General features: G+C 51.5%; 3 protein-coding genes across 6 annotated transcripts in view; 2 read left to right on the plus strand and 1 right to left on the minus strand.

Moving 5' to 3' along the window:
- Window positions 1-2023, plus strand: part of SEMA4B (semaphorin 4B) — a 65053-nt gene extending 63030 nt beyond the window's left edge. For all 4 annotated transcript variants that reach the window (XM_078326782.1, XM_035303828.3, XM_035303826.3 and 1 more), the window contains one exon: window positions 116-2023. In XM_078326782.1, the coding sequence (XP_078182908.1) occupies window positions 116-855 (740 nt within the window). In that variant the 3' untranslated portion in view covers window positions 856-2023. The remainder of the gene's footprint in view (window positions 1-115) is intronic.
- An 853-nt stretch (window positions 2024-2876) lies between these two features.
- Window positions 2877-6587, minus strand: CIB1 (calcium and integrin binding 1). The gene is made up of 7 exons (XM_035303837.2): window positions 6411-6587; window positions 6249-6283; window positions 4814-4922; window positions 3951-4101; window positions 3693-3811; window positions 3536-3624; window positions 2877-3120 (listed from the first exon to the last, which is right to left on the minus strand). The coding sequence occupies exons 1-7, from the start codon at window positions 6459-6461 to the stop codon at window positions 3099-3101; spliced, it is 576 nt and encodes a 191-aa protein (XP_035159728.1). The 5' UTR covers window positions 6462-6587; the 3' UTR covers window positions 2877-3098.
- Window positions 6588-6778: 191 nt separating this feature from the next.
- GDPGP1 (GDP-D-glucose phosphorylase 1) lies at window positions 6779-14729 on the plus strand. Its single transcript, XM_035303836.3, has 3 exons — window positions 6779-7136; window positions 10834-10900; window positions 12520-14729. Exon 3 carries the CDS (start codon window positions 12529-12531, stop codon window positions 13684-13686), a length of 1158 nt encoding a protein of 385 aa, XP_035159727.1. The 5' UTR covers window positions 6779-7136; window positions 10834-10900; window positions 12520-12528; the 3' UTR covers window positions 13687-14729.
- Window positions 14730-17625: the final 2896 nt, after the last annotated feature.

Below are 17625 nucleotides of genomic sequence, written 5' to 3' on the forward strand. Positions count from 1 at the left end.
AGGAAGACTCAGACCCAGGAGTCCCCCGAGTTGCCCATCATGGCACCAGGGGCATAGTCCAGAGGGAGGCAGGGGATACTGGCTCCGCCCTACCTCATGCCTTTTCTGCCTGCAGCTGAGAAGCCCTGTGAGCAAGTCCAGTTCCAGCCCAACACGGTGAACACTTTGCCCTGCCCGCTCCTCTCCAACCTGGCGACCCGACTCTGGCTGTTCAGCGGGGCCCCTGTCAATGCCTCAGCCTCCTGCCATGTGCTGCCCACTGGGGACCTGCTGCTGGTGGGCAGCCAACAGCTTGGGGAGTTCCAGTGCTGGTCGCTGGAGGAGGGCTTCCAGCAGCTGGTAGCCAGCTACTGCCCAGAGGTGGTGGAGGACAGGGCAGCAGACCAAACAGATGGGGATGCCAGTGTGCCTGTCATCATCAACACGTCACGTGTGAGTGCACCAGCTGGTGGCCGGGCCAGCTTGGGTGCAGACAAGTCCTACTGGAAGGAGTTCCTGGTGATGTGCACGCTCTTTGTGCTCGCCGTGCTGTTTGCACTTTTATTCCTTCTCTACCGGCACCGGGACAGCATGAAAGTCTTCCTGAAGCAGGGGGAATGTGCCAGCGTGCACCCCAAGACCTGCCCTGTGGTCCTGCCCCCCGAGACCCGCCCACTCAATGGCCTAGGCCCCCCGAGCGCCCCACTTGATCACCGAGGCTACCAGGCCCTGTCAGACAGCCCCCCAGGGGCCCGAGTCTTCTCCGAGTCAGAGAAGCGGCCGCTTAGCATCAAAGACAGCGTTGTGGAGGTGTCCCCAATGTGCCCCCGGCCCCGGGTCCGCCTCGGCTCGGAGATCCGTGACTCTGTGGTATGAGAGCTGACTTCAAGAGGACGCTGCCCTGGCTTTAGGGGCTGTGAATGCTCGGAGAGGGTCAACTGGACCTCCGCTCCAGCTCCTCGTGGAATACAGCAGCGGTGCCCAGTCCTCGGGAGCCAGCTGGCCTGCTGCTCTCTGATCAAGTAGTGAGGCTCCAACCACCAAGACACCCGAACAGCCGTGGCGCCAGAGGTCCTGGCCAAAGATGGGCACCTGCCTAGGTGGGTGGAACAGTGCTCCTTACGTAAACTGAGCCTTTGTTTAAAAAACAATTCCAAATGTGAAACTAGAGAGGAAAGAGACAATGTGGAATGGCACGCACTGGCTGCTGAAGTTCATGGCTTCCCAGGCCACTGGAGATGCGTCCAGAGTTGTGGAGACAGAGTTGGAAACCTTCACCAACTGGCCTCTTCACCTTCCGCCTTATTCCGCTGCCACAAGCTGCCCTGTCTCACTGCAGACCTCAGGACCAGCTCGGGCTCCATGTGTTCTGCCTTGCCAGCCGGCCGAGAATCCAGGACCGCCTCGGGCTCTGTGAGGATCCAAAACCAGCTCGGGGTCTGTGCATCCTGCCTTGCCAGCCGGCTGGCTAAAAATCCAGAACCAGCTTGGGCTGTGTGCATCCTGCCTTGCCAGCCATCAAGGATCCAGGACCAGCTCAGACCCCGCGTGCCAGTGGAGGATGTCATTGTTGCTGCCATCATCCCACCACCTCAGGGACCAGAGGGCTGGGTTGGCACTGCGGCCCTCACCAGGTCCTGGGCTTGAACTCAGTTCCTGGACCTTTCCGGCCTGTATCAGGCTGTGGCCACATGAGGGAGAGGACAGCGTGAGCTCAGGAGAGACTCAGTGACAGTGTGTGCCTTTCCCTCAGAATTCAAGAAGAGACTATTGCCTGCCTCCTGCATCGTAGCCTGAGAATCGTGTGCCCTTCCTACCACATGCACCCTAGCTCCATTGTGGAACTCAAACACAAGGAACTAACCGTACCCTGTCCTCTCCCCAGGCCTCAATTCACCCCTCATCCCTCACTTGCCTCTACTCTAAGGGATATCAAACACTGCCCAGCGCAGGGGTCCTGAATTTATGTGGATTTTATATGTATTTTTAATACAATGCACTTTATGTCATTTTTTTTAATAAAGTCTGCAGAATTATTGTTTAATCCTGGCTCTTCCTCTTAAAGGACACTTGCTTTTTGAGGCTGGTCTCGTTCTGAGTTCTGAGGGGTTCTGAGCCACCTCTGCAGGCTCAGGTGAGCCAAAGTCAGCCTAGCCTGGCCAGTGACATCTCCCTGTGGAGCAGCTCTGAGTGGGGAGCTTCACCCACTGATAGGCAGAGGCAGGAGGTTGACTTCGGTGACCTCAACCCCTTTATTCTACATCCCCGATTTGGTTTAGCAGGGGTAGCGACACAGGAGGGATGTGACGGGGGCCCTTTGTTATAATTTTTAATTTTTCAAATCATGCAGTAAAATGGACTTTATTGATGGGGTTCTTGACATTTTGGCATGCAGAGAGTCATCGAACCACCACCCCAGTCAGGATACAGGAGACCACCCCCCTCATGCTGCCCCTTCGTCCTCAACCGTCCCACAGGACAGCTGGCATGGTGCGGCTTGACTTCCCACTGGCCCCTGCTCTGTACGCTGCTCATTCCTGCTGGAATTCCTGATGAGGTACGGCTGCTAGAAGAGAAGTCCAGGCCAGGCGCGGTGGCTCACGCCTGTAATCCCAGCACTTTGGGAGGCTGCGGCGGGTGAGTCACAAGGTCAAGAGATCGAGACCATCTTGGCCAATATAGTGAGGTGTGCCTGTAGTCCCAGCTACTTGGGAGGCTGAGGCAGGAGAATTGCTTGAGCCCGGGAGGCAGAGATTGCAGGGAGCCGAGATCACGCTACTGCACTCCAGCCTGGACAACGAGCAAGACTCCGTCTCAAAAAAAAAAAAAAAAAAAAAAAACGAAAAAAAGAAGTCCAGTCTTTCCTCATACCAGTGTAACTCGGCTCACACACAGGGTCAAGCTTCTAAACCTTTATTACTGATTAGTACAAACAAACAGGGCAATGGCAGAGGAGCGGCCCTGACGAGGAGGCCGCCCTTGACCGGGTGAGGCTGCACAGTGCCAGCTCCAGGCTGGGCCCGCCTGGCCCACCCTGGCAACACAAGCTTGACCTTGCCCACAGCTCAGCAGCAGAAAGGTTCTTGGACAGGGTATCAGGACACACACCAGGGCTGCTGTCACAGGACAATCTTAAAGGAGCTGAACAAGAGAAAAGTGGGGTGAGTTTTCTGCTGGAAGAGGAGGGGAGGGACTAAACCCAAACTCGCCCCTTCTCCCTTTAGCCCCTTCTTTGAAACGAGCTGTGTCTGTGTGAGTCAGTCCCCTCTGGAAGAATTCCCCCAGACTTCCAGAGGAAGCTTCTGGACCCACACACAGGGTCAGAGCTTCTAAACTTGTATTACTAAGTGGTACAAACACAGGGCAATGACAATAGCAGTGAGAAGGGGAGAGGCCTTGACAAGAAGAGCCGCCCCTGCCCGGGGTGAGACTGCCAGCTTAGCCGGCCATGGGTGTGGGGACCAGGGCTTTCTCTCACCCCTGGCACCACCTCCTGTAGCAATGTCCTAGGCTGGGACCTGCAGGTGCCCAGAAGGCAGGGGGACCACTGTTGTACCTGGCAAAGTCTGGGGAACGGGAGATGACGTGCTGGAACTCAGAGAGGTTGATGGTTCCATCCCTGTCAATGTCAGACTCCTCCAGGATCTGGGGAAGGGAGAGTTTCAGGCCAGAGCCACAACCCTTCCCTCCCGCTCCCAGGCCCAGCTGCTCACATTGTCAACGAGCTGCTTCATCTCGGACGCACTGAGCCGTGTGTCCTCGCTCTCTCCTGTGAGGCAGTTTACCAGCTGGCTCAGGTCTTCTCTGTTCAAGGTTCCATCATCATCAAAGTCTAGAGAGCAGACACAGGAAGCCAAAAGACATGGTCAGGAGGGGCTCTGAGGTTCCACAAACGGTGCCCATTTCCCAAGCATGGCCACCACAAAGCCCACGTGGGAAAGGGTGGTGTCCCACCGGGCTTTGGTTCTCACCGAAGATTCGGAAGGCATAATGGGACTTGATATCTGGCGTGGCTGTGTCACTGAACACACTGAGGAGGTCCAGGAAGTCCTCGAAGCTAAGGCTGTCTCTGGTTGGGGACGTGGAGAAGACTCTGCAGATTCGCTCCTTGAAGGGGTTGGCCTAGGAGAACAAATACCATAGGACGTGGCCCAGGTCACACACTCATCAAACACTATTAGAAACTTGGGAGAGCAGGTCATAGGATCAGCAGCAGGGAGCTCAGGCTCTCAAGGGTGAATGATCAGTGCTTTGGGGCCAACATGCAGGGCCATGGGGGCACAGGAGGGCAAACTGAGCCAGTTGGGGAAGGGACTGAGACAGCTTCCTGGGAGTCAAGTGTTTAACCCAAAGGCAGGTCATGTACAACCTAAGTGTGAGCAAAGAGGGAAGAAGAAGGCATCTTAAGCAAAGGGAACGAGATGGGCTGGTTATTTTAAAACACGAATGGTTAACTGAACACCTATTGTGTTATAGGCCCTGGCTCAGACCCTTTGCACAAAATTTTCACAACAGCCCTGTGAATTTGCAATCACCCTCTAGAACAGGGTTCCTCAAACCTTAATATGGTAACTCAACTCCTCTTAAAGGACAAAACTTCTTTGAACTTCCAAGAATATGTCCTAGAATCCCCATTTGAAAAGCACCATTCTAGAGAATTCTGCCAGGTGATATTAGTAAAGTCCTTGCCCCCAGAAAATTAGAACTAAGCAGAGAAATGACCAGAATGGGGACCAGTGACCTCATGATCTCAAAGCTAGCGGCAGATGGAGTTAGGGGGGTCTAGCAGGGAGGGAGTGGTGAGGGAGGGGTCAAAGGAGGGGAGCACTGGCACCTTGAGCTCTGGAAGGCTGAGGATCTGCTCGAAGGACACTTGTGCCCGAAGTGACGCCTCCACGCTCTGCTGCTCCTGGGGAAGCAGCTCACAAAACCGCTTGTGGGCTCTGGCAGAGAGAGGGGAACGGTTGGCCCTCTCAGCGATAGGTGTCCCTGTGTGTTCATTCCCACTCCTTGCCTGCTGCTCATCAACCAAGTGAGGAGCTGAAACCACGTACATAGAACTTCCCAGTCATCAGGCAACAGTAAGCAAAAGGACATGTCAGGAGGCTGTACAGCCTAGGAGTCTAGTCTTACGGTGAGTATTTACTGAGCATCTACTATGTGCTGGGCACTGATTCTAGAGATCCCCGAGGGATAAAGAGGTTGGGGATGGAGCCAGAAGTTGGCCCTAAAGAACTGGCCAGGTGCTATGGCTCACGCCTGTAACCCCAGCACTTTGGAAGGCCAAGGTGGGCAAAGCATTTGAGGTCAGGAGTTTGAGACCAGCCTGAGCAAAATGGTAAAACCCTATCTCGACTAAAATACAAAAATTTGCCGGGCATGGTGGCTGGTGCCTGTAATCCCAGCTATTCAGGAGGCTGAGGCAGGAGAATCACTTGAACCCAGGAGGCAGAGGCTGCAGTCAGCAGAGATCGTGCCACAGCACTCCAGCCTGGGCAGAGACTCTGTCTTGATAAATAAATAAATACATACATACATACATACATACAGGGAGAAAAAAACAAAACCAAAAATCTCATTATCACCTCCACTCCAGGGATCTCTTGCCTTCAAAACCTCCTTTTTAGCAGCCACCCTGAACTGTCCTCCTCCTCAGCCTCCATCTCCTTCCCATGAGATCATCTTTGCGCAGGAAGCCCAGGCATCTCCTCACTCAAGTGCCCGCCCTGCATATATCTGGCAAAAGGGCTTCCAGGTCAAGTTCAAATCTACTTGCTCAGAGTGTTGTCTTAGGCAGTTAGCAAACCTCTCTGAACCTGTTTCATTGTCCAGTACCTCTCTCCTAAAGATTAAATTAGGTCATGCAGGCAACCATTTAGCACAGTCCCTGGCACAAGGTGAGTGCTCAGAAAGCGTTAACGGTTCCTGTATTGTTCAGGTCAAGTTGGGAGAAGGAGCCAGACTCCCCAAGGCTTCCGTGGCTTAGCCACTGCGCAAAGCCGGCCCCTGCCGGACTAGAGCAGGAAGTTCGGCAGTGATGAAGCTAGTCAGCTCAGGGTCAAAGAGCACCTAACTTTTCTCGGAGGCTGCCACGCAGAGCCCCCGGCGAGGGCGGGGAGGGCGCAGCCCGGGCAGGGTCTCCCGGCCTCCAGCCCCAGCCCCTCAGCCGACCTCAGGCCGGCCCCCGCCCCTCCCTTGGGACAGCGCCCCCCGCGAGTCCGCCTCTAGAGGAGCCCGGGATCAGAGGCGGGGTTCAAGGCAGCACTTACAGGAGGATCTCTTGCTTCGTCAGGAACGTCAAGTCCTGGAATGCAAAGCCAGAGCGGGGGTTATCGGGCCGCCGGGAGGCCGTGACCGCCCCGCCGCCGCTCCCGGACCCCGCCCGGGAACAGACCGGCACGCGACTCCCTAGGGCCCGGCGTCCCGCGCACCTGATACTCGGCCAGCAGATCCTTGGACAGGCGACTGCCCGAGCCCCCCATAGCCGCGCCGCGCGCAACGCTCCGCCAACTCGCCTCGAGACGCCGACAACTTTCTCACTTCCGCCTTTGGGCCGCGTCTCAGCCCGGTCCCCGCGGCAACCGCTCCAGGGGCCACCGCCCCCGCCTAAACGCGCCCAGGCGCTCCTAGCCGGGTTGGCAGGCGAGCTCCCCGCTCCGGGCGGTCCCAGGCGAGCTGGGGGCGGGGTAAGGGGCGGGGCCTGATGCCCCGGGGCAGAGCCCAGGCCTCACGGCCCCGCCTCCGGGGTGGGCGGGACGAGCCACACCGCGCGCATGCGTGCTGGCTGCGCATGCGTCACGGGCGTCGCTTCCTGGCAGCGGTCCCTGCAGCCGCTGCCGGGAAGGTCGCGCGGTGTATCCTCCTCGGCTGCTGTAGGTGGTGGCGGCGGCAGCCCTGTGTGGAGTCCCATAGGGGCATCTGAGAAGTCACTAGAGCTGACGTTTACAGGAAACCTGGAGACTCGCTGAGTGGCCGGGGTCTTCGGCTGCCCCTCTGCCCAGCAAGGATTTTCTAGACGTTATCAGGCAATCGAGGCACCTGTCGCAGCCCCCAAGCCGCCTCTTCCAGAAGTAACCCGAACCTTGCTTCCTTCTGAGGCTATTTACTGAGGACCTACTGGATGTCAAGCAGTGTGCATAGTTTTCTTCGACTGCAAGGTAGGTATCCATTTTACAAAGGTGGAAATACGTAAGTCCAGAGGGATTTAGTGATGTGTCCGGGCTCCGGCGTTTAGAAAGTGATTGATCCAGTCCAAGGCACTTGTCTTCTTTTTTTTGGAGACACAGTCTCCCTCTGTCGCCAGGCTCCAGGCTGGAGGGCAATGGCGGGATCTTGGCTGCCTCCTGGGTTCAAGCAGTTCTCCTGCCTCAGCCTCCCAAGTAGCTGGGACTACAGGCGCGCGCCACCATGCCCAGCTAATTTTTGTATTTTAGTGGAGACGGGGTTTCACCCTGTTGGCCAGGGTGGTCTCCATCTCTTGACCTCGTGATCCGCCTGCCTCGGCCTCCCAAAGTGCTGGGATTACAGGCGTGAGCCACCGCGCCCGGCTCCAAGGCACTTTTCAAGGCTCTCCACTGCTGTTTGCATCATTCCAGCTGACATGCCATCCTTTGACCCCATCCCACCCCTAGACTGTATGCCCTAGGCTATAGAGATCAAAGCTGACCCTTTTGCTCTGGTCCCCTCTTAACCTCTAGGACAATGCTTGGCACATAGTACGTTCTCGGTAAATATTATCAAATGCATAATGAATGAATGAACGTATTCTACTGCAAAAGGTAAGGACGCCAAACTGCTGGGAGGTGGAAGTGGAGGTTGTGTTGGTCAGGCTGGGATTAACTCTTGATCCTTTCAATCCATTATAGTTGCTCATCTTTGTAAAGTCTAAATCTGAGTGTGTCATTCTCAGCTTATAACCATTAAATGGTTAACCCAAATCCTGGCCCTCTGTAACCGAACTTCCTCCTATTTGCTCTCTGTGTTTCAGCCGTTATGGGCTCTGAGTCCCTCTTCCATCTTATTCTCGGGGAAGCTTTTCCTGACTCTCTAGACTGGCTAGGAATCTACTTTGCACTTGAAGAATATCCAGTGCTTCTCCTTGGCAGCATGTGTCTAGTAAGACCCATTGTGTTAACACATGCATTCCATCATTGTAGAAATATTCAAGGCCGGGCGTGGTGGCTCATGCCTGTAATCTCAGCACTTTGGGAGGCCAAGGCGAGTGGATCACTTGAGTCCAGGAGTTTGAGACCACCATGACCAACGTGGCAAGACCCTGTCTCTACTAAAAATGTAAAAATTACCCAGGTGTGGTGGCACACAACTGTAATTACAGCTACCCAGCAGGCTGAGGCACCAGGATCCCTTGAATCTAGGAGGCAGAGGTTGCAGTGAGCTGAGATTGTGCCACTGAACTTCAGCCTGGGCAACAGAGTGACTCTGTCTCAAAAAAAAAAAAAAAAGATAACTAGATTGTAGGGCCATCCCAACATGATCATTTTTCTGTTAATAGCAGGTATTTCAGTCCAAGAAAGAGTTGGTCTTGTCATTAAAAGCTTAGGCAAAAAGCAGGAAGCTGTCATTATGTCTCCTGTACTGCACTTCCTTAAGAATAGGGACCTTGTTGGTCTCTTACAAGCCAAGGTGAATACCTGCACTACATGGTAGTACCTCTGTATAGTGAAGACAAGAGAATCAGCTTAGTGCCTGGTGACTAGCTGTGATCTAGATATCTCAACCACCTCACTGGGCTCTTAATCCTTCAGGGAACAACCTTCTGGTTTTCATTTTGCTTCCTGATAGGTTTTGTACACTGACCAGCCAGCAAGAACCTTTTGTGCCATTTGGCACATTTCTTATCGTAAATTGTTAAATAGGCAGTCTGAATCATCTGGCGGTCCTTGGTGAATCTGGTTAGCATATTGTCCCTCTCGTACCTGATCAACTCTTGATACAGTGGTAAAACCGAGCTGTTGGGGCCGGGCGCGGTGGCTCACGCCTATAATCCCAGCACTTTGGGAGGCTGAGGCGGTTGGATCACGAGGTCAAGAGAGCGAAACCATCCTGGTCAACAAGGTGAAACCCTGTCTCTACTAAAAATACAAAAATTAGCTGGGCATGGTGGCGCGTGCCTGTAGTCCCAGCTACTCGGGAGGCTGAGGCAGGAGAATTGCCTGAACCCAGGAGGCGTAGGTTGCGGTGAGCCGAGATCGCGCCATTGCACTCCAGCCTGGGTAACAAGAACGAAACTCCGTCTCAAAAAAAAAAACTCCGAGCTGCTGATATATTTTTATTTTTTATTTTGTTTATTCATTTTACTTTATTTTTTTAGATAGAGTCTTACTCTGTCACCTGGTCTGGAGTGTAGTGATGTGATCTTGGCTCATGGTAACATCCACCTCCCGGGTTCAAGCTATTCTTCAGACTCAGCCTCCCTAGTAGCTGAGATTACAGGCATGCACCACCGGGTCTGGCTAATTTTTGTATTTTTAGTAGAAACGGTGTTTCATCATATTGGCCAGGCTGATCTCAAACTCCTAACCTCAGGTGATCCATCTGCCTTAGCCTCCCAAAGTGCTGGGATTACAGGCGTAAGCCACCACGCCTGACCTGTTTTTTTTAAACAGAGTCTCGGAATTCTGTCACCCAGGCTGGAATGCAATGGTGCATTCTCAGCTCACTGCAACTTCTGTCTCCTGGGTTCAAGCAATTCTCCTTTCTCAGCCCTTCCCCCCCCCCCCCAGCAGGGATTACAGGTGGCCGCTACCACACCTGGCTAATTTTTTTATATTTTTAGTAGAGATGTGGTTTCACCATATTGGCCAGGCTTGTCTCAAATGTACCATCTTCACCTCCCAAAGTGCTGGGATTACAGGTGTGAGCCATCGCACCCAGCCCTCACTGTGATTTTGATTTGTATTTCCTTATTGATTCATGATGTTAAACATCCCAAATGTGCTTGTTGGCCATCTTTATATCTTGTTTGAAAACATGTCTAAGATTCTTTTTTTTTTTCCTCCTTCTTTTGGTTTTGTTTTATTTTTATTATCTCATTTTAAATTTTTTTACCTGTCAGGTAAGACTTTCTTTTGGTAGAATAAGATACTACATTTTGGTACTGAGGTTGGGATAATTTTTTTTAAAAAGATATTACATTAGCCAGGCCTGGTGGCATGTGCCTGTGGTCTCAGCTACTCAGGAGGCTCAGACAGATGGATCACTTGAGCCTGGGAGGCAGATGGAACGCTTAAGCCTGGGAGGCGGACATTGCAGTGAGCTGAGAATAAGATATTACATATTATCAGCCAAATTATGCTTAGCTTCACTTTTTTTTGTCTTTTACCTTGCAGCTTCAGCTCAAAGGATTAGCTTCACTTTTAAAAAAAAACACTTTTGGCCAGGCACAGTGGCTCATACCTGTAATCCCAGCACTTTGGGAGGCCAAGGCAGGCAGATCACCTGAGGTTGGGAGTTTTGAGACTAGCCTGGCCAACATGGCGAAACATCATCTCTCCTAAAAATACAAAAATTAGCTGGGCCTAGTGGCACGCACCTGTAGTTGCAGCTACTCAGGAGGCCGAGGTGTGAAAGTCACTCAGGTCGGGGAGGTTGCTGTGAGCCAAGATCGTGCTACTACACTACAGGCTGGCTAACAGAGCAAGACTCTGTCTTTAAAAAAAAAATTGACCCGCTTAACCATGTCTGTGTACAGTAGCTTTAGGCACATTCACGATGTTGTGCAGAGAAAACTCCAGAATGTTTTCATCTTGCAAACTAAGGCTCAATACACATTAAACTTAGCTTGACTTTTGATATGTAATTTTTTATATGTTTTCTGTGCCCTTTCTGTTTTAGTAACATGAAGTTTCTGGATGAGCTGAGCTGACAGGACCCAAGCTTGGACTGAAGTGACTCTCTTGAGGTAACGCTCCTTTCGACATCCCGTCTGGGCCAGCAGTAGGCCCCTCTCCGTGATACTGCTGGGCCCAGGCTCCAGGAGGCCAGGAGAAGATGAAGGGAGCCAGTAATTTTTCCTTGAAGGGTTGGCCCTGGGCACTGACACACACATTGGTGCCATCCTCACCCAAATGTTTCCATGCATGACCAATTGGAATCACTATAGAACATGAAAAAGCTTTTCCCACAAAAGTGGTTATCTTTGAAACCCTGACCACCCTCCTACACTGGAAATCAGGTATGGTGTTCTGGAGGGCAGTTTGATGGTGTATTTCTAAAACCTGAGCCGTGGGAGTTTGAGACCACCTGAACAGCATAGTGAGGCCCTGTCTGTACCAAGTTTTTGTCAAACAAAAACCTGAGCTGTGGACCTACTCTGACCCAGTGGTTTACTAGGATTTTATTGTAAAGGAAAATGAAAACATTATGTGTTCAATCATTCGTATATGAGTGTGTAGGATGTTTATTGCCACATTGTATATAATAGAATGAAACTAGCTATAACCTATATAAACAACAGTTGAAGATTGGTTAAAAAGTCAAGATCTGACAGGGTGCAATAGCTCACGCCTGTAATCCCAGCACTTTGGGAGGCTGAGGTGTTCAGATTTCCTGAGCTCAGGAGTTCGAGATCAGCCTGGGCAACACCGTGAAAGACCGTCTCTAGTAAAATACAAAAAATTAGCCGGGCGTGGCAGCATGCGCCTGTAGGCCCAGCTACTCAGGAGGCAGGAGAATTGCATGAACCCAGGAGGCAGAGGTTGCAGTGAGCAGAGATTGCGCCATTGCACTCCAGCCTGGCAAGAGAGCAAGACTCCATCTCAAAAAAAAAAAAAAGGCAAGATCCAGCTCTGTATGAAAACGAAGGAGGCTGGGTGGGTGGCTCACGCCTCAAATCCCAGCTCTTTGGGAGGTGAAGGCAGGCAGATCACCTGAGGTGAGGAGTTGGAGACCAGCCTGGCCAACATGGAAAAACCCCGTCTGTACTAAAAATACAAAAAATTAGCCTGTCGTGGTGGTACATGCCTGTAATCCCAACTACTCTGGAGGCTGAGGCAGGAGAACTGCTTGAACTTGGGAGACGGAGGTTGCAGTGAGCCAATGTCACACCATTACACTCCAAACTGGGCAACAAGAGTGAAACTTCGTGTCAAAAAAAAGCGAAACATAAATTATGATCTTTCCTTAGGCATTGTAACAAAGGGTTATATTTTATCTTTTTTCTCTATTAAAAAAGTTGACTCAGCCAGGCGCAGTGGCTCACCCCTGTAATCCCAGCACTTTAGGAGGCCAAGGTGGGTGGATCATGAGGTCAACAGACCATCCTGGCCAACATGGTGAAATCCCTTCTCTACTAAAAATTAAAAAAATTAGCTGGGTGTGGTAGTGTAATCCTAGGTGCTAGGGAGTCTGAGGTGGGAACTTGAACCCAGGAGGCAGAGGTTGAGCGGAAATCACTACCACTGCACTCCAGCCTTTGCAACAGTGAAATTCCATCTCAAATAAATAAATAAATAAAATAAAGTTAAAATCTCTGGAAGTGAGTTACCATCATGTATTTTTCACCTTTTATGATTATTTCAGGTCAGCTCTATGGCTCTTCCACATGATTCAAACGAAACTTCCTATTTGCTACCTCCAAGCAAGGAGGACTGGGAAAGGCAAGCCATTCCTGATTTTGTTTATGGGCAGAAGGATCTCACGGCAGAAGGGGTTCAGTGGCCAAGGAATGCACCTGGCACCCTGCATGCTCTGCCTCAGTCTCCCTTCGATGCTGCACTCTGCTCTGCCTGGAGGCAGCGGATGGAGCTGGGGCTGTTTCGCTACCGCCTGAGGGATCTACAGACCCAAATCCTCCCTGGTGTTGTGGGTTTCGTGGCTCAGCTGAATGTGGAGCGCAGTGTGCAGAGGAGGCGTCCGCAGCCCATCAGGAGCGTGAGGCAGGCATTTGACCCTGAGCAGTTCAACTTCAACAAGATCCAGCCGGGAGAAGTCCTTTTCTGTTTGCGCCGGGAGCCTGATCTCCCGGGGACGCTCCTGCAAGAAGACATCCTCGTGGTGATCAATGTCAGCCCCCTGGAGTGGGGCCACGTGCTGCTGGTGCCTGAGCCTGCCCGGGGCCTCCCCCAGCGCCTGCTGCGGGGTGCACTGAGGATGGGGGTTGAGGCTGTACTGCTGAGCTTACACCCAGGCTTCCGTGTCGGCTTCAACAGCCTGGGAGGCTTGGCTTCGGTGAACCACCTCCACCTGCATGGCTATTATCTGGCCCACAGACTACCTGTGGAGCATGCGCCAAGTGCGCCCCTGGACCGTGGAGGCCGTTTGCATCTGCTCCAGGGCCTCCCCGCTCCCGGCTTCCTCTTTTACTCTCCCCAGCCAGGGCCTGACTTGGAGGCCTTGATAAGTAGGGTATGTCGGGCCACTGATTATCTCACTGACCATGAGATTGCACATAACTTGTTTGTGACCCGGGGAGCTCCGCCAGGAAAGACATCACCTTCCTCAGCCCTCACAGGGGTCCGAGTCATTCTGTGGGCCCGGAAGTCCAGCTTTGGGATAAAGGAATGTGAGGCCTTCAATGTTGCCCTCTGTGAGCTAGCTGGGCACCTCCCTGTCAAAACCTCCCAGGACTTCAGTAGCCTGACAGAGGCAGCAGCTGTGGCCCTCATTCAGGACTGTCTGCTGCCCCCAGCCCAGGCAGAAGAGGTCCAGGCTGCACTGGTGGCCCTGATGGCCCAGGAAGAGCAATAATACTTCTGGATATATTTACGTTCTTTTTTTCTTTTCTTTTGAGACAGAGTCTCACTCCCTTGCCCAGGCTGGAGTGCAGTAGAACAATCTCAGCTCATTGCAACCTCTGCCTCTTGGGTTCAAGCGATTCCCCTGCTTCGGCCTCCTGAATAGCTTGAATTACAGGCGCATGCCACCACACCCAGCTAATTTTTGTATTTTTAGTAGAGATGCAGTTTCACCATGTTGGCCAGGCTGGTCTCAAACGCCTGACCTTGTGATCTGCACCCCACCTCGGCCTCCCAAAATTTTTTTGCTTTTTTTTTTTAAAATGACTAGGTGATTTTGTATTTTTTCATAGAGAGAAGGTTTCGCCATGTTGCCCAGGCTGGTCTTGAACTCTTGGGCTCACGCAGTCCTCCCACCTTGGCCTCCCAAAGTGCTGAGATGACAGGAGTGAGCCCCTGCGCCTAGCCTGGATGTATTTCTTTTATTTCTTTCTTTTTTTTTTTTTTGAGACGGAATCTTGCTCTGTCACGCAGGCTGGAGTACAGTGGCACAATCTCAGCTCACTGCAGCCTCCGCCTCCAGGGTTCAAGTGATTCCTGCCTTAGCCTCCGAAGTAGCTGAGACTACAGGTGCCCACCACCACGCCCAGCTAATTGTTTTGTATTTTTAGTAGAGAAAGGGTTTCACCATGTTGGCTAGGCTGGTCTCGAACTCCTGACCTCAGGTGATCCACCCGCCTTGGCCTCCCAAAGTGCTGGGATTACAGGAGTAAGCCACCACACCCAGCCTGGATGTGTTCATTCTCTACCTGATAAGTCCCTTTCCAGAGCACTGCCCATCATGGTCATTTGAGCATTTATTTTCATGGCTGCCTTCTCACCTATCTCAGCCTAAGAAGGATAAAGAAAGCTGAGTCTCTTTAAAGGGGAAAAAGCCTGGAATAAATCTACTGAATAAGGCTTCATGGATGTATCTGCTGCCTCTCCCCATTCTTGGTCATGCCCCACGGGTATTAAAAAAGGAGTGTGTGTGAGAGTTACACAGTCCTGACTTTATATTTGGACTCTGTCTTCCTTTGATATCAAATGTTAGCAAGGTGATAGCGCATGTGCCTCCAGCGTTGAGCTGCTATTCTGTTCTCAGCCTCTCTGTTATTCCCCTTTGCTCACCACTATTTTTATTTCTTCATCCCTTCTTTACACTTAACCCTGCTCCATCCAGATGCCCCACTTCTTCACTTTCCCGGCCACCCTGAGCTTTGAACGATACCTGACACCGAGTTGAATGCTCTTCACTGATGTCATCTGATGACAGTCTCACTCTGTCGCCCAAGCCAGAGTGCAGTGGTGCAATCTGAGCTCACTGCAACCTCAGCCTCCCAAGTAGCTGGGACTACAGGCGTGTGCCACCATGCCTGGCTAATTTTTTGTATTTTTAGTAGAGACAGGGTTTCACTGTGTTAGCCAGGATGGTCTCAATCTCCTGACCTCATGATCTGCCTGCCTTGGCCTTTTTTTTTTTTTTTGAGGCTGAGTCTTGCACTATTGCCCAGGCTGGAGTGCAATAGTATGATTTTGGCTCACTGCAACCCCTGCCTCCTGGGTTCAAGCAATTCTCATGCCTCAGCCTCTGAGTAGATAGGATTACAGGTGCTTGCCACAATGCCCGGCTAATATTTGTATTTTCAGTAGAGATGGGGTTTCACCATGTTGGCAGGCTGGTCCCAAACTCCTGACCTCAAGTGATCCACCTGCCTTGGCCTCCCAAGGTGCTAGGATTACAGGTGTGAGCCACTGCACCCAGCCAACCCAAGACTTTTAACTTCTGCTGTCTAACAGTCAAGGGAGCTCAAAGGAAAATGGGATTTCACACACACACATACTAGAGTGTCTACTGACTGGTTCCTCTGGAGCCAATATGGAAATTTCTAGAGTAACAGAGCAGGACAATAACTATGGCTTCCAGTGTTTTGATGAAACCTCAGATGCATGACCTCTGGTTTCATATTGCTGTATCCCTGTATAGAGGGTTGGAGCCCTCTATACATTTGCTGTGACTGAACCAAGAAAGAAGGGATATGCAGATTTCTAGAGAAATTGTGATTCCATGAAAGATATTTTTGTTTTTTTAATATGAGTTCTCTGTCACCCATGCTGGAGTGCAGTGGCATAATCGCTGCAGCCTCTTAACTCCCATGTTCAAGAGATCCTCCCACCTCAGCCTTCCTAGTAGGTGGGGCTACAGGGCCAGCCACCTAGCCTGGCTGATTCTATGAAAGATTTTGAGGAGATGATGAGGAAGGCTGGTATCTTTCAGAGTACAAAGTGATTTTGGAATGTAAACAATTTATTTGGGTTGAATTTCATAGAAGTTTATCACTAACCTGTGTTCCTCAACTATGAAACATGAATGTGGGCAAAGAAATAGTTTCTCTTGATAAATGGACAACAACAAAAACAAAGTCTGTGAGTCAGAGAACGTCCATGCCTTTTTAGACCAGGCACAGTGGTTCAGGCCTGTAATCCCAGCACTTTGGGAAGCCGAGGTGGGCAGGTCACTTGAGGCCAGGAGTTCAAGATTAGCCTGGCCAACTTGGCAAAACCCTGTCACTACAGAAAATACAAAAATGAAGCAGGCATGGTGGTGCGCACCTGTAGCCACAGCTACTTTGGAGGCTGAAGTGGGAGGATTGCTTGAGCCGGGGAGGCTAACTAAGGTTGCAGTGAGCTGTTATCACACCACTGCACTCCAGCGGGGGCTACAAAGCAAGACCCTGTCTCACAAAAAAAAAAAAGAAAAGAAAACATCCATGTCTTTTTAAAAGGATGGAAAAAGTTTAAGTGTTGTCTAGATTTAGCCACACATTATAATCTTAGGGTGACAAGTTGAGCTGAGTTGGGTGGAGGTCAGGAAGAGCAAGTGACAGAAAGGGGCACTGTGATTGGGCGGTTTTGTTATTCCTTAGTTAATGATGCCGTCTCAGTCCACCAGAGGGAAAGCCTTTAAAGGGACATGGCCAGCCGGGCACGGTGGCTCACGCCTGTAATACCAGCACTTTGAGAGGCTGAGGCAGGTGGATCATGAAGTCAAGAGTTCAAGACTGGCCTGGCCAAGATGGTGAAACCCTGTCTCTACTAAAAATACAAAAATTAGCTGGGTGTGGTGGCGGGTGCCTGTAATCCCAGCTACTCGGGAGGCTGAGGCAGAGAATTGCTTGAATGTGGGATGTGGAGGTTGCATCCTGGCCAGCCAAGATCCAACACTGCATTCCAACCTGGTGACCAAGCAAGACTGTCTCAAAAAAAAAAAAAAAAAAAAAAAGGCTGGGCGCGGTGGCTCACGCCTGTAATCCCAGCACTTTGGGAGGCCAAGGTGGGTGTACCACGAGGTCAAGAGATTGAGACCATCCTGGTCAACATGGTGAAACCCCGTTTCTACTAAAAATACAAAAAATTAGCTGGGCACGGTGGTGCGTGCCTGTAATCCCAGCTACTCAGTTGGCTGAGGCAGGAGAATTGCCTGAACCCAGAAGGCGGAGGTTGCGGTGAGCCGAGATTGCGCCATTGCACTCTAGCCTGGGTAACAAGAGCGAAACTCCATCTCAAAAAAAAAGGCACGTTGCTTTTCCACGGGTGTCACTCTTGAATGCATAGACTGTGCTAGCTAAACTTTGAGTTACTGAAGAATTGAGCCTGGCGTGGTGGCGCACTCCTGTAGTCACAGCTACTGGGGAGGTTGAGGCAGGAGGATTGCTGAGCTCAGGAGGTCCAGGCTGCAGTGAGCTATGATGGCGTATTCCACTGCAGTCCAGCCTGGGCGACGCAGCAAGACCCCCGTCTCAGAAAAAAAAAAAAAGAATTGAGGAACGGCAAATAGCTATTTGTCCTGAATATATGCTTGACCAAATTCTTTGGCCCGGGGCTTAGGAAAAGATGGGAGTGCAGTGAGAAC

The sequence above is a fragment of the Callithrix jacchus genome, chromosome 6 (assembly GCF_049354715.1).
Source record: "Callithrix jacchus isolate 240 chromosome 6, calJac240_pri, whole genome shotgun sequence".
NCBI lineage: Eukaryota > Metazoa > Chordata > Mammalia > Primates > Cebidae > Callithrix > Callithrix jacchus.

Excerpts from the sequence above, each read along its gene's own strand:
- GDPGP1 (XM_035303836.3), top strand. The coding sequence starts at position 12,529 with ATGGCTCTTCCACATGATTCAAACGAAACTTCCTATTTGCTACCTCCA.
- CIB1 (XM_035303837.2), bottom strand. The coding sequence starts at position 6,461 with ATGGGGGGCTCGGGCAGTCGCCTGTCCAAGGATCTGCTGGCCGAGTAT. Across the intron at positions 4,102-4,813 it reads TCAGCCTTCCAGAGCTCAAG|GCCAACCCCTTCAAGGAGCG; the intron begins GTGCCAGTGCTC and ends TTGTTCTCCTAG. Across the intron at positions 3,812-3,950 it reads TTATGCCTTCCGAATCTTCG|ACTTTGATGATGATGGAACC; the intron begins GTGAGAACCAAA and ends TCTGCTCTCTAG.